The sequence below is a fragment of the Vombatus ursinus genome, unplaced genomic scaffold (assembly GCF_900497805.2).
Source record: "Vombatus ursinus unplaced genomic scaffold, bare-nosed wombat genome assembly UNPS02010461.1, whole genome shotgun sequence".
NCBI lineage: Eukaryota > Metazoa > Chordata > Mammalia > Diprotodontia > Vombatidae > Vombatus > Vombatus ursinus.
The window spans coordinates 11,867,917-11,884,497 of NW_020950239.1; the positions used below are offsets into that span (position 1 = coordinate 11,867,917).

The following is a 16,581-nucleotide window of genomic DNA, read 5'->3' on the forward strand; positions in this document are numbered from 1 at the left end:
CATACTACAGACAGAGACACAAGGAGGTCGAGTTGGCAGATAACCAGCCTCTCCTTCATCCTCATTATCACCTTCCTGCAATAGCCCTGGGAGAAGAACTGGAGAGGCTGATTTCTGAAGGAGACTGTCTAGACCCAGAGAAGGTGGTTTCTTCTCTTCCTTTCTGATTCCCATCCAGAGGTTGTTAGGAAATATTTCAGTGTAACCCCAGGCTGCAGAGCTTTCTTACCCAGTGTTCTCATCTCTGCCCTTAGAGCTCATTGCAATGCACTCCTGAATAATTGCAGGTGGTGTGTCCCTATGTTTAAGGTTAGTTCTCAGATTTCAGCTGAGTTGGCTGTCCTAGGAAGAAAAAAAATGATGTTTTCATCTGTAAGAGAAGGGCTATGGATAAAGAGTGCAGATGGGAAATGAGAGACCTGTAGCTCCGGAGAAATAAGTTTGGAGTTGTCCCTACAAGACCCTTCTTCCTGCAGCGCCAAGTTGCACCGGTAAATGGTCAATGAACTATAAGCTCTTTTAGAAGTAGGGTGGTATTACTTACCTGACTGACCCCCCCTCTTGGCGTCCACCTACACCAGTGGTCAGTATTTGTTAAGTCCAAGGGGACCCAGAAATACTATTTTATTTTATCCACACAGTGAGCCTGGGAGGTAGGGACTAAAACAATCCCCATTTTACAGATGAGGAAACTGAGGCAGGGATTGGTTAAGTGACTTGCCCAGGGTCACCCAGTTAGCAAGTATCTGAGGAAATAGGGAAGTATTCATACTCAGACCCCTTTAGAGAATCTGAGTAAATTCCTAGAGGAAGTAATCAAGGAATTTTGAGGGCCAAAGAGTTCTCTGCCAGTTGAATTCCTGCAGTTGGAAGACTGAAGTCTGACCTTTCCAACCCTCCCAAGGGAGCAAAGCGGGATGTTGCCGCTCCCTCATATCTGGATTATCCTTTGGGGGTCCCTCCTACTACACAAGGGCACGGGAACCCTCCCTCCACTTAGTGTCGGCATGATCCCCCAGGCCAGGTTTACCCAGACAGCTCCTTGATCTCAGTGACAAAGACGAGACAGAGGCGTGGTGATATGGGTCATAGAGCTTAACTGTGGCTGTCAGCGTTAGCTCGCAGGACCTACTGGGATAAACCCATAGAGCAGACCCCTCTGTATAGGACACCTGACAAATTCCTATTCGGCCTTTGCTTGAGGACCTCTGGGAGGAGGAACCCCCTGCCTCTTGAGACACCTCATTCTGCTTTTGGATAGTCTAAGTGTTAAGAGAGGGGAAAGCTTCCTTAAATTAAATCTCAGTTGGCTTCCTTGTAACTTCCTCCTGCCTGCTCTCTGGGGCAGCTGGTGGCACAGTGGATGGATCTGAGTTCAAAGATGACCTCTGACACTTACTAGCTGTGTGACCCTGGCCAAGTCATTTAATTGTTCCTTGCCTCAGTTTCCTCATCTGTAAAGTGGTGATAGTATTATTACTCATGAGGATAGCATGTAAAATGCTTTACAAACCTTAAAGCACTATGTAAATGTCAGTTATAAGTATTGATCTCTTTATCTTTTGGCAGCGTTTTAGATCCTTGATGACAGCTATCGTATCCCCCGTAAGCCTTCTCATTCAGGTTAAGCATCTTTCCTTCCATCCCTTCGATGTGAGGATTGCCTGTGTTACCAGGGAGAAGGGAAGCTGACTGTTCTCTTGTCTGAACATGCATCAGAAAGCCCTGCCCACCACTTTTGACCAGGTGGAAGATGATCCATCGCTTTCCTTTGCCTAATAACTGAATTCTTTTAGAGTCCCCAAGGGCAAGCAATTTGCTTACTTGAGTTCCCAGTGGATCTGTACTCATCAGGAGTTAGAGGGGAAAGGAGAGTTGGAAATATGGCCAAGGTTGCCTATGGCATTTCCATTTCCTAGACCCAGGGGTGTGCTTAACAACCAGCTCTCTGAAAATGAATGCATGTACCCTTAACCGACATTATTAACATTTTCTGTATCACTTTCTTAAGTCTAGTCAATCAGCAAAACAATAAATCATACCCGGATTTCTAGTATTTGCTGATTTCCAAGGTATAAGCTTAAGAATATGAGCAAACTGAATATTTAACAATCAGCTTTCATAACTCGGTACGAGTTGGCTCAGGGACTCCCTTGCCTGAACCTCTTGCTTCTTGCAGATGTATTTATGCAATAGGGTTTGCTTTGGCTTCTATGGATAATGTAACGTCCTTGAGCTGCTAGTTTTGAACCTTCTCTAGTCCTCCCTTCTCTTCTTGATAGCCTTAATAACGTTGTCTTTCTCTTTGAGGTGATCTGACTTATCTTTGGGTCACTGTCTCTGTTTACCTCTCTCACTGTGATATTGTCCTTCCTTCCCTTGTAGACATTTAGATCATCGATCCCAGCATTTAAGCCCATCAGTGTGTACTGGATGTTAATACTATTTAGTTAATTAATTAATGCTAATTCTAATCTGATGATGATAATAATGTAATGATATTATAAAGAATGTAATATAATAAAATTATATAATAATAATATAATAATGATAATAATACTTGAAAGTTATTTAGAATCTTCTTTTACACATTTTCTTCATTTGTCTTCTTTACCAAAAAAAGGAGTGGGGAGAAGGAGTGCTAAGGGATTGAGTGGTTTGTTCAGTATGTCCTATGACCAGACTAAGTCTGTGGCCTTTGACCTCCTCTTTGAACAGTTTTCTTTGGGTGCTCTGCTAACTATACTAGTTGCTGAAGTTGTTATAGATAGGAATGTCCAGTGAGTAAAGAAACAACTTTTTCTGTGCTTGTGGTTTCAAGTAGACGTGTAGCCAACTATGGAGGATTAGTCATTCTCGTTTTTGTTTTGAATAACCATCTGGGAACATGGGGCGTGGGACTGTCTACAATAAACGATCCTGTTTGCTCAGGATTGTTCGATGGCCGGTGTCTGGCTGGTGACTTTGGTCTGATAGTAGAGTGCTTTCAGCCTAATTCCCTGTGAGGGCTGTCCAAACCATTGCTGATAACACTCTGTTGATATCTTCAGCTGTCATTGTGAGCAAAAAGGACAATGATCAGGTGAGCGTGGAATTTGCACATTGCAGCCATCCTGATCAGAACAGAGGCTTGCTGGGTGGGGAATTGGTTGACAATGTGATGCCCATCTTGGAACGAAAGGGAGAGATATTATTCCATGCATCTGCCAGCCCTGTCCCTCTTCCCTTCAAAACTCCAAATCCACATTCATCAAAATGTCATTTTTCATATTGGTCTGGATGCAAACACTGTTGAATATCACCCTGAAGACTTTTGTTGGAACGTTTATGAAAAACAGGCTTCCAACTGGTAACCAATCATATCCAACTGAGTTATGGGACAGGGGAAACAAAATAAATCCTCAAGATTAAGGAGTAATAAAGAGTGCTTTGCTGAATAGGTTTGATTAATTGGTTGGGTTACTAAGTAAAAAACAAATGCTGGAGATATTCCTATAAAACTATTTAATATCTGACAAGGATTAGGATGTGGCCAGAGAGAAGTTAGTTCTTCCTGGTAAAGGCTAGTTCCACTCTCAGATCATATCCTTTGTTGTAGTAAATGGATGTTATTCTAGAAATCTTCCTCTTTCACATATTTCTCTTTGGCAGTAAATCTGATAATCTTTACTAATCCCTTTCTTGCTTTTATTTTGAGCTGATTACTTACTACTCTTAGGTAGCTTTGATGTTGAAAAACCCATAAGTTCCATCTCATCAACTGGATGGAAAATTCCTGGGGTGCTGGGAGTATTTCCTGGCTGTTTGGACCTGGCTTTGCACAGCTGGTTTCCTTGATTCTGTTAAATTGTACCACTCCCACTTGTTTTCCTGGGGAACGCTTGTTTTTCCTTGATCTGATGATTGGTAGTGATAAGGGAAAGTATGAGCAGACTATTTACCTAAGACTACTTTAGTGGTACAAAATACTCCATACTTCATCTGTCAGCTTGCTAGTGCTGAGCTTGTCCACACTAGCAGGTATGCCGCTTACCCCCTCCCACAGCATCTGCCTTCCATATCACCTGTCTCTCATCCTGACTTCCTACCCCTTTCTCTGGGAGAGGTAATCAAATCAGTGTGATCATTGCTTCTGAAAGGGTGTGGCATACTTCTATTTATTAGTTTTTTTCTCTGGATGCAGATAGCGTCTTATTTCATATGTCCTTTGTAGTTATTTAGGTTATTTATAATAGTCAAAATGACTTTGTCATTCAAAATTGTTATATGGCTTTTACACACACACACACGTACATATTTGTGTCTAATGGTAGCCTCCTCTAGGGCGGGGAGGAGGGAGGAAAAAAGGAAAGAAAAAAAAAAAAGAAAGTTACATAACTCATATATTTAAAAGGAATATCAAGATGTACATAATAGATTTTCAGTTTCATGTGCAATCATCTTTTTTTTCCTATTCTGTTATGAAAACGCTTATTTTATTTCTTAGGTTCAGTTAAATAAAATTTAAGTTAAATAAATTTAAATTTTTTTATTTTAGACAAATGCTAAAACTTAAATACATAATAAGAAAAGAGAAAGAAACAGTATAAACTTAAATATAAAATAAAAGAAAAAACATGTCATGCACAGCAGAACATAGGAGAGGATTTAAAATATATAGCAATAACTTCATTTCAAGAAAGCCTGTATATAAATAAATATATTATTTATTAAATAAATACATATTAAATAAAAACCTAAATATTAAATATAAATAAATTTTAAAAGGGTGTAACACTACAATGCCCCATAATTCTACCATCCCTGTGACTTTCAGACCAAAACTTGCTTCAGTTTCCTTATCTATAAAATGAAGGAATTGGACTATAGTGACCTCTAAGGTCTCTTCCAGCTGTAGATTTATGATTCTGTTAAAAAGCCACCTTCTCACAATGAAGATGCCTCCACCCCCGAAACCTCCCTCTCTGATTAATGGATTCCTTCTCAGAATTTCCATTTGGGAAGTCCCCAGGCCACCATGTTCATTAACATTCTAGCTTACCTCCTGACTGTCTACACTGCTGTTCCCACTTTGTGTTCTCCCTCCTTGCCCTCCCGCCCCACTTTAAGCATCCCTTTTATGAATCATCTACACCTGTTAGAACATAAGCTACTTGGTAGCTGGGACTCTCTTTCTTTTTGCTTGTATTTTTATCCTCATGGTGCTTGGCACACAATAAATGCTTAATAAGTGTCTTCTGTGATCTAATCTGATAGCAGTCTCCAGCTGAAAAAAAAAAATCTCACATTAAGGACTTTTGATAATAATTTAAACAAGGGTAAACCTAAACTCATTTAAGATTGGTTTGCTAAGGTGCAACCCTGACTTCTTAGGAAGTTATGTTGTTGCCTTTTATTATTCTGTACCTGACAAACCTTAAGTAGCACAGACATTTCCATATGCAAAGAATTGGAGAAGAGGATTGTATGTGAAACCGTGCCCCTCTGTTACTAACAGACTGCCTTGTTTCATAAAGCAAATAATAAATTCTGCTTGTTAGTTTTAAGGCTTTCCAGCTTTGCCACATCCCGACAAACCTCATTTTTTTCTCTGCTTTGCATGTTTTTTTCAATGCTTCACTGACTTTCTTATTTTGATACATGACATGGACAAAGATTTAGATGTCATGCTTATCAAAACTGGAAACCAGTTTAGCAGAAATTAGCTTTAGACCAAGATCTCATACACTATACCTCAAGTAAGCTCCAAACTAATAGTGGTGACTTAGGTGTAAAAGGTTATGTCATTTAAAAAAAAAATTAGAACATGGAAGGAGATCTTGTTCACAACTATCGATATTGATAGGGAAAGAGTTCTTGATCAAATAAGTTATAGGGAAAGTCACAGAAGAATTGATGGACAATTTTGATTAAGTAAAATGGAAAAGCACCTGCAAAAATAAAATCCATTCCATTAGAATTAAGACGGGAAGGGAGCAGCTAGGTGGTACAGTTGATAGAGTGCTGGCCATGGAGTCTGGAGGACTTGAGTTCAAATCAGCTTCAGACACTTATTAGCTGTGTGACTCCGGGCAAGTCACTTAAACTCAGTTGCCTCCCCCCCCCCCCCCAAAAAAAAGAACAGATTAGAAGGGAAATAGTTAACTTGGTGGGGGGGAAGCTTTGTTAACAAGTTTCTGTGAGAAAGGTCTAAAACCCAAGATACATGAGGAATGGCTATAGATCGATAAGAGCTAGACCTATTGCCCCAATAGATAAGGATATTTATTAATTCTTTGATTTATATGTTAGTTATATGGTTGTGTCAAAGGATATAAACAGGCAATTCTTTTTAAAAAGAAATTTTTAACATTCTTTTCTTTTTAAATTTTGAGTTCCAAATTCTTTCCCTCTCTCTTATTTCTCCTCTACTTGAGATGGCAAGCAGTATATCAATTATACATGTGAAATCATGCAAAACATATATCCATATTAGCCATATTTCCAAAAAGTGAGAAAATTGTATTTCAGTTTGCAAGCAGAATGCTTCGATTCTCTCTCTTGAGTGGATAGCGTTTTTTCATCATGAGTCCTTTGGAATTTTCATGGATCGTTGTATTGATCAGAAGAGCCAAATCTTTCGCTGTTGATCATCATTACATTATTGCTGTTATTGTGCACAGTGATCTCCTGGTTCTTCTCACTCCATTTTGCATCACTTCATATAGGTCTTGCTATGTTTTTCTGGAACCACCCCCTCCTTATTTCTTATGGCACAATAGTATTCCATCACAGTCATGAGCCACCACTTGTTCAGCCATTTCCCAATTGATGAGCATCCCCTCGATTTCCAATTCTTCACCACCACTGAAAGAGCTACTATTAATATTTTTTGTACATATAGGTCCTTTTCCTTTTTCTATAATCTTTTTGGGATGTAGACCTAGCAGAGGTATTGCTAGGTCAAAGAGTATGCACAGTTTGGTAGCCCTTTGGCATAGTTCCAAATTGTTTTCCAGAATGGTCAGATCATTTCACTAGTCTACCTGCGGTTCATTGGTGTACCTATTTTCCCTAATCCTCTCCAGCATTTGCCATTTCTGCTAAGTGTCAGGTGGCACCTTGGAGTTGTTTTAATTTGCAATTCTCTAATCAACAGAGCATTTTTTCATTTTTTTGTTTGTTTTTTGCTTTTTTGCTAGGCAATGGGGTTAAGTGACTTGCCCAGGGTCACACAGCTAGTAAGTGTCAAGTGTCTGAGGCCAGATTTGAATGCAGGTCCTCCTTACTCTAAGGCTGGCACTCTATCCACTGTGCCACCTAGCTGCCCCCTAACATTTTTTCATATGAATATAGATAGGTTTGACTCCTTTTTCTCAGAACTGATTGTTTATATCCTTTGACCATTTATCAATTGGGGAATGGCTTATTTTTATAAATTTTACTCAGTTCTATACAAGAAATGAGGCCTTTGTCAGAGAAACTTGCCATAAAAATTTTGGTATTACTTCATTGTCTATAGTGCTTTTTAGCAAAATGTAGTTTCCCTGATTATTCCTTTTAATTTGATTTATTTTTGCTTTTGCTTTGTCTGAGATCATGACTGCTACCCTTACCTTTTTTTTTAAAAATTTGGCTGAAGCATATTAGATTCTGCTCCAGCCCTTTATTTTAACTCTGTGTGTGTCCTTCTGTTTCAAGTGTAAACAACATATTGTTGTATTCAGGTTTCTAATCTATTCTCATTTTGTGAGTGAGCTAATCTCATTCACATTGTGGCATTTAAAAAGGTTTGAAAGACATAACTTCTGGGTAATTTAATCATTTTATTAACGATGCCAACGTTTTAAGAAAAGGATGATCATTTGGCCATCTCTCTTAGACCAACAAAAATCATGGCAGCAGGCTCATGGCTGATATGCCCATTGGAAAAGGGATATTCCCAAGTGTAGCAGTCAAGTCTGATTGGGAGAATAGATATTATGACGAGGGAATGAACCTATTCAAATGAACTTGGATTATGTAATTTACTTCTAAATTACCCCCAGCCTTGGGCAGTCTATTAAAAGAATTTATCCCCACCCAAATCTAAGTAGAGCACAATGGCTTCCCCACCTGGGTGGGATCTGGGTAGAAGTGAAGGTTAGCTCAGCCTTCAGAGACTGAGGTCTTGAAATGAGAATAAAAGAAAAAGGGGGAAATCTGAATCTCCCCAAATCATTGGTTACTAATAATAATTTCTCTCAGCACTCACTGTTATTACTAATTGTGTATTTCCTTCTATCTCATTTTCTTCTGTTTCTTCTATCTTTATCCTGTCCCTCCTCAGAAGTGTATTTTCCTTCTAACCACTGCCTCTCTTACTCTGTCTTTCCTTTTATCATCCCACCCCTGCTCCCCTTTCTGTTATCTTCTTCTCCTCCTGTGTCCCTATTGGGCAAGTTACATTTCTATACGCATCTGAGTGTGTATATATATTCTTTTGTCTTTGAACCAATTCCAGGGAGAGTGAGGTCCAAGCATGCCTGCCACCTCCCACCATTTTCCCCTCCGTGTAAAAGCTCTTCCTTATGTGCCTCTTTTATATGAGGAAATTTCCCCCATTCTACCTCTCCCTCCTCCCAGTGCATCCTTCTTTCTTACCCCTTCATTTTTTTTTTTTTTTTAGAGATCATTCCAACATAATGGACTCACATCCATGCCTTTTTTGTAAACTCCTCTTAACTGCCCTGAAGTTACATGTATCATCTTCCCATATAGGAATGTAAATATTTTCTCCTTATTGACACCCTTATGATTATTCTTTCATATTTATCTTTTTTTTCTTCTCAAGTCTTGTGCTTGAATGTCAGATTTTCTATTCGACTCTGATCTTTTCATCAGAGGTGTTTGAAAGTCCTCTATTTCATTAAAGGTTCATTTTCCTCCCTGAAGGATTATACTCAGTTTTTTTAGATTATTTTGGGTTGCAATCCTAGCTCCTTTGCCTTCTGGAATATCATATTCCAAGCTCTCCTCCCCTTTAATGTGGAAGCCCCTAAATTTTGTGTGATTCTGACTAGGTTCCATAATATTTCAGTTGTTTCTTTTTGGCTGCTTTAAGTATTTTCTCCATGATCTCAGAGCTCTGGAATTGGCTATAGTATTCCTGGGAGTTTTCATTTTGGGATCTCTTTCAGGAGGTGATCATTGGATTCTTTCGGTTTCTATTTTACCTTCTGGATCTAAGATATTTGGGGCAGTTTTCCTTTATAATTTCTTGAAATATGATGTGTAGGTCCCTTCTTTGGTAATGGCTTTCAGGTAGTCCAATAATTCTTAAATGAATTCTCCTTGGTCTGTTTTCCAGGTCACTTATTTCTCCAATGAGATATTTCACTTTTCCTTTTATCTTTTCATTCTTTTGACTTTATTTTATGGTTTCTTGATGTTTTGTGGAGTTATTGGTTTCCACTTGCCCAGTTCTAATTTATAAGGAATTATTTTCTTCAGTGAGATTTTGTAACTTTTTTTTTCCATTTGACCATCCTATTTTTTTTAAAGTGAATCTTTGTGCCTCTTTTACCATTAGGCCAATTCTATTTTTTTAGGTTTATTTTTTTCAGTATTTTTTGTGCCTCTTTTTACTAAGCTGTTAATTCTCTTTTCGTAATTTCCTTTTAGCACTCTCATTTCTTTTCCCAATTTTTTCTTCTACCATTTTTAGCTCTTTCTTTAACTCTTCTAGGAATTCTTGTTGGGCTTGGGTCCAGTTTGCATTTTTCTTTGAGATTTTGTTTGTAGCTGTTTTTACGTTGTTGTCTTCTGAGTTTATGTCTTGGAGTTCCCTGTCATTGGAGTAACTTTTTATGGTCAGTTTCTTTTTTTATTTGTTCATTTTTCTAATGTATTTCTTTACTTTGAACTTTATGTCAAAGTTGGGCTCTACTTACCTGGAGGTGAGGAGGCAGTGTCCCAAGCCCCAGGCTTTTTTGTGTTGCTGTTTTCATAGCCTGTTCTGGGGATCTGCAAGTTTTTTAATGCTTCCAGCATGGTATGATTCTAGGAGAGGTGTGGTCACTATTCTCCTGGTCTGTGCTCCAGTCTTGACCCAGGAAGGACCCATGGTCTACTACAGTCACAAGTACCGACACTCTCTACCTTGGAACTGCAACTCAGAACTGTGTATGGGCAATAGAAATGCCAATCACTGTCTCTGGGATGAAGGCTATTGAAGCTACTGCTGTTACTGTGGCCGTTATTGCTGCTGCTGCTTCATGTGTGGACTCCAGACAGGCTTCCACCCTGGCATCACAAACTTCTCATGGCCACCCCTGAAGTTTTCTTAGGCTGGAAAAATGTCTCACCATCTTGACTGCACCCCTTCTAAACAGGCAGTTCATAAAGGGAGAAATCCAGGCTATCAACAGTCGAAATAAACATGGGCCAAATTAGTCCTAATAAGAAAAATGCAAATCAAAGTAATTGTGAGGTTCTGCCTCATGTACATCTAACCACTGCCTCTCTTACATCAAATTGGAAATGATGACAAAAAATGAAAATAGCAATTTGTGGAGGGAGTGTGGGAAGACAGGCATGTTAACATATTGTTGGTGAGCTATGAATTGGGTCCAGTGTTGCAGAAAGCAATTTGGAATCATCCCCCCAGTTCACTAATCGGTAACTGCCCAATATTACCACTGCCAGGCATGTGGAAAAAAAAGATTCCAGCAAAGGCAAAAGGCTCTACGTGTACAGTGATGTTTCTAGTTGAACTTTTTGTTGTATCAAAGTATTGGAACATCATTTGGGGAAAGACTGAATAAATTCTGCCTGTTTATTGAGAAAAAGAGTCCACTGGATGCGACCTTCATCTTCTCCCATTTTCTTCATCTTCAAATCCCTTGACCTTGTCTTCACTCTGTCCTCCTTTCCCTCACTCTCTGACAGAGTGGTGGCACTTCTCCATGGTAGGACCAACCCCTCTGTAGCTACACTTCATGCCATCTCTTCCTGTCTTCTCCAAGAGGTGGCATCCTCAGTCATCCCCTCCTCTCTCAAATCATCAACTTTTCCCTGGTATCCAGCTTCCTTCTCTCTTACCTTCAGACACACCCAAGTCTCCCCCATGCTTTAAAAAAAAAAAAACAACCTTCAGTAGACCCTAATATCCTCTCAATCTACTCTGTACCTCACACACAATACTCTGTGTGTATGTATACAAAAACATATATTACGTAAATTCAGGGATTTGGATCAATTTTATGTGTGTGTGTGTGTGTGTGTGTGTGAGAGAGAGAGAGAGAGAGAGTGTGTGATGAATTATATGTGTGTGTGCATGAGAGAGACAGAACAACAGAGACAAACAGATGGAGATGGAGAGAGAAGGAGAGAAGAAAGGAAAAAGAGGAGAGAAAAGGAGAGAGGGAGAGGTGAGAAGAGGGAGGGAGAGAGAGAATGTATGTATGTGTATACACACACACACACACACACATATACACATACACATACACACATGCACCAACACTGCCCAGTAATGTGTCTGTGGGTGAACATCCTATAATCAATATGGCTTAGGTTTCTGCAAGTATTTTAGAATGGACTGTACTAAATCAGGAAGTTAGGACCCAGGATAATGTAAATTGGAAGATTCTGGAAATCATAGTCCCTTTTACATCATTGTAATGGATACTTTACCAATGTGCTGACATGTCTTTTAATGCTTTTGGAAATAAGATAGTATAGTAATTTGGAAAAGATGAAATTCCTCAGGATTTTTCCTCACAATATTAATCAATATAGAAGTAGCCTAGACATCTCTTCCCCTGGGTTCTCTTCCCAGCTCCCCAGTGCAGAATTCCACCAGCCCACTTAAGTGGCTCGCATGCCTGATTTGTGTAATGAGAAAAGTCATAATTGTCTGCTGGGAAAGAACCAAAGCACAAATATGGTGTGAATATAAAGTGGTTCCTGGTGTCTTTTTCATATGGTTATCCCCTTGTGAATGCTCTTGGCTTTATTTTAGTATATCTGAAAGTTAGATAAAAGTCCCTCCTGAAATAAAAGCCTCCTTTAAAATTAGATTTAGTGTTTTTTTTAATATATGAAAACAAGTTGAAAACCAGAGCACCGATAATTTCACTTACTCAGTTTCTGAAAAATGTAAAATATTCTATTTTAAATCATGCTTTTCTCAAACCTTTACCTTCAGTAAGTTGTAAGCACTTTTTCAACTTTTTATCTCAGCATCCAGCTTGGTGCGTTGTACAATTTTATCTCTTAGAATCAAACATTAGGTTCATGGAATCATAATTTTAGAGTTTGGAGGGCCCTAAGGAGACCTAATACAACTCACACTGCATACAGCTAAAGAAACTATAATGAAAATACTTATTTAGTTGAATTCAATTGCCTTATAAAACATGAAACTTTTTGTTCTGAAAAATTAAAAGGAGAGGTTGCCTGTGACCTGGAGTCTGTGGGTCTCCTCTTTTTTTTTTTTTAAGGCAGTTGGGGTTAAGTGACTTGCCTAGGGTCACACAGTTAGTAAGTGTCAAGTGTTTGGTCTGAGGCTGGATTTGAACTCAGATCCTCCTGACTCCAGGGCCAGTGCTCTATGCATTGTGCCTCCTAGCTGCCCTGGTCTCTCTTTCTTGATGAATGTCTTTGACAAGTTCTAGTAGCGTTGGCATCTTCTTGACATGTGGCCCTAGGGGTGACTTCTCAGTTTTAACCCTCCCTCCCTTTTCTCTTTCACAGATTGAAGGAGACCTTCGGCTGGTGGCCAACTCGCTGGTGTGGGTACCAGAAGGAGGAATGCTGCCCATCACCAACAGGATCTTACGAGCTGAAGTGCTTGGCACCAGTGACTCCGAAATCATCTACACCATTTCTCAAGATCGCCCAAGATTCGGTAACTTTTTTCTTCTCCTTTGAGATGATAACGATGGTCTGCCCTGACCTCTGCAGGGCATTCATATTACTGTGGTGTTAACGGTACTAATACCAATACTAATGACAAATAGCTAGCGTTTATAAAGTACCTACTGTGTGTTAGGCACCATGTTAAGCACTTTACAAATATTACCTCATTTGATCCTCAGAGCTATTCTGAAAAGGAGGTGCTACTATTATCCCCATTTTACAGTTGAGGAAACTGAGGCAAACAGAGGTTAAGTGACTTTCCCAAAGTCCCACAGCTAGTAAGTGGTTGAATCTGGATAGGAACTCAAGTCTTCCTGATTCCAGGCCCCGTGAGTGATCCACTGTGTCACCTAGCTTCTTGTAACAACCATGACAAGGATTCCCTTGATATGTGTCGATGAATGACATTATGGTTTCCAGAGCTCTTTATTGTACCATACCTACCTTAATGCTCACAATGACCCTTTGAAGGAGGCAGGACAGACTTTCTTATCTCCATTTTATAGATGAGGAAACTGAGGTTCACAAATTAAGCTGCTTTCCCGAGACCCCATTGCAAGTAACTCGTAAGAGTTGGAATTAGACTGGAGGTTTTCTGAGATGCGTTTTGGTGACTTTTCTTTCTCTTACATGCCACTGCCTCATGGTTAGCAATTTTTTACTGTATTTGGGTTTATTGATTATATCTCTCTGTTTTTATTTGCATTAAAAATGGGTTAAAAGAGTTAATTGTTTTGTTTCTTTGTAAAACCACTTTTTATTTGGCTGAACAGAGAGAGAAACAAAGAGACAGAGACAGACACGGAGAGAGAGATGCAGAGAGACAGAGACACAGAGAGACAGACAGATTCAAAGAGAGAGAGAAAGAGAGAGAGGAGCTAAGTCCATATTAGTGCGAATAATGAATCCTATGAAGTGATTACATTATTCAGCTTTAAACTGCTTATTTCCATTGGCCTGGAACCAGTGTCCATATTTTATATAATCCTAATTTTGAATAGTATGAATTCCAATACATGTGCCTAGTTCATAGGATCCATTATTTGTACTAATTAAGACCTACCTGTATTTGTACAGGGCTGTTAGGAATGCAATCAAAGTACAGATTTTTGAAAATCTCCAAGTAGCTCCTTGAACTTGGCCCATGATTGCTATTTTTCCATTGGCCAAAGCATTTCTCGATTAAGCTTTGAACCTTTCACCATATGATAAGAAAACTTTTCAGAGTCTTTGTTCCGAACCTTTCTTCTGTTTTCTGTCTTACTGTCATGGTTTTTGAATGTTCTCTGTGTGGTGAAGACAAATGAATTTCTATGATGTCCTATTTGAAAAGCTATGCCACAGCACAATGGTATTATAAGCCCAAACTAATGAAAATATGCTGCTACTGTTATCGTACAGTGAATTTATTAAAAGCGATGCATTAAAATATTGATTATGTTCACCTTGGCAGATAATTAACCCATCCTCAAATTAAACACAAGCCATTCTATGCTGTATGTAATCCAGTATACTACTCATCACTTAATAGGCCTTTATGTATCCTGACTATCTGAATCCTTAATAAACATTAACAAAGCATTCATTAACATTTGAAGACCTGTCCTCTTAGCTGAAGGGAGGTCATAGCAGTTTTTTGTTTTTGTTTTTTTGTTACCTTTGACTGTTAATCTCTTAATGTGTTGCTTCATTCCTTAACTTCTGTTTCCAGGCAGCTAGGTGAATCAGTGGATGGTGTTGTGTTTGGAACTATGAAGACTTAAGTTTAAATCCTGCTGTAGACACCTACTAGCCATGTGACCCTGGGCAAGTCATTTAACTTGTTTGCCTTAGTTTTATCAACTGGAAAATGGGGATAATAATAGCACCTAGCACCTACGATTGTTGTGAGGATCAAATGAGATATCCCATGTAAAGCACTCTGCCAACTTAACACACTGTGGAATGCTGGGCCTGGAGTGCCTCAGACACTTCCTAGCTGTGTGACCCTGGGCAAGTCACTTAACCCTGTTTGCCTCAGTTTTCTTATCTGTAAAATGAGCTGGAGAATGAACTAGCAAATCACTCCAGTATCTTTGCAAGAAAAACCCCAAAAGAAGTCAGGAAGAGTCGGACATTATTGAAAAAACTAAACAACAAAAATAATTTTTACTTTATTCCATTCTTCTCTTAATAATACTTAGAACTCCTATTAGTCATAATCAAATTATTATTAGAAAGAATCATGTGAATAAAAATGGCGGAGGGAACTCGCAGGGTGAAAACTTTACCCTGCTTAAGCCAATTAACTGGAATCAGTTGAATTGACTTCAGACTGGTTGGGGAAATTTGCCTGGTGATTACCATTTGCATCCGCTACTCCTATGCATCTGTCTCTTTTTAGAATAATTAAGTTTTCCATTTACTCCACCTTGTTCAGAGAACTGAATTTGGATACACATGCACACACACACCTGCTCCCTCATAGTACATATGTATGACACACGTGTGCATATTCGAACAAAAATACATGTGTGTATTTGTATGTATATGGGTATGTATGTATGTGTATGCATGCATATGTGTAAGCACATGCATGCATATATACATTTGTATACATGCAAATGCATATTTTAATGTGTACGTATATATCTGAACATGTACGTGCATGGTTGCATACATATGTGTCTATAAATACACATGTGTATGTGTGTACACATGCATGTGTGAGAGTTTATATGTGCACATATATGTATGTGCATGTATATATATGTGTGTGTATGTAGGTACACATGTGAGTATGTTTTTGACTGGACCCATGATTTCATTGGTATGGGGCACCCCTAGTGAAGAAACATTCTTTATTGATGAAGATTGGCACTTGGTCTGACATTTTTAAGGCTTGTGGGGGTGACTAGGGCAGAGGTGTCAAACTCCCAGAGGGCTGCAAACAGCCTGCAGAATTTCTGTGGAGCCAGAATCAGATTAAACTATAATTGGGAAATATTTAACAAAATAAATAAAAATACGATACAACCCAGATAATGTTGATTTGTGTTTTCTAAGTCAGTTTTCCCTCTCTTCCTGCCCTTTCTGTTTGAGTCTAGGGTACTGGAGGGATGTTAAATAACTTGCCCAGAGTCACACACCTAGTCTGAACCCCGGTCTGCCCCACTCTGAGGCCTCATCTCTATCCATCTGCTATTTCATACGACCTCTCAAAACATATCGCTTGTTAAAGTTGATAAATCACATTCCTTAATACTGCAATTCTGCCATTCAAATATTACTCCCTCCTACAACAAATGCCTTAGTGGAGGCGTGGGTTGCTTCTCACTTGAACTATTGCTTAGGTCACCTCCTGATGGGTCTGATTCATCCTGCACATTGCGAATCTTCTTCATGGTCAGGCTTGATCTGGTCACTCTGTGTCTGCTCAAGAATCTTTAATAGTTTTCCATTGCTTATTGAATAGTATTTAAACTCTTTAGCCTGACATTAAAGAACCGTCCACAATCCACCTCTAATTTATTTCTCTCTGACTTCCTTCTCTCCCACTCTCTATATGTAGATATCTTATCTGTCTTTCAAGTCCTAATTCAAAGTCCAAATTCTTTTCTGTAGAAGTCATAATTATACACCCTAAAAATGGACGTAATAGATAAAGACTGAAAAATGTTTCTTCTACCTTAATTTTGAACCCTTTTGAGGGAATTCTTA

At 38.9% G+C, this 16,581-nt stretch overlaps 1 protein-coding gene across 1 annotated transcript in view; it reads left to right on the top strand.

The window, feature by feature from the left end:
- The window catches only part of FRAS1 (Fraser extracellular matrix complex subunit 1), a 475,354-nt gene that overhangs the window by 310,068 nt on the left and 148,705 nt on the right, over positions 1 to 16,581 (top strand). Inside the window, exon 30 of the mRNA XM_027854503.1 lies at positions 12,718 to 12,871. Within this exon, the coding sequence (XP_027710304.1) occupies positions 12,718 to 12,871 (154 nt within the window). The remainder of the gene's footprint in view (positions 1 to 12,717; positions 12,872 to 16,581) is intronic.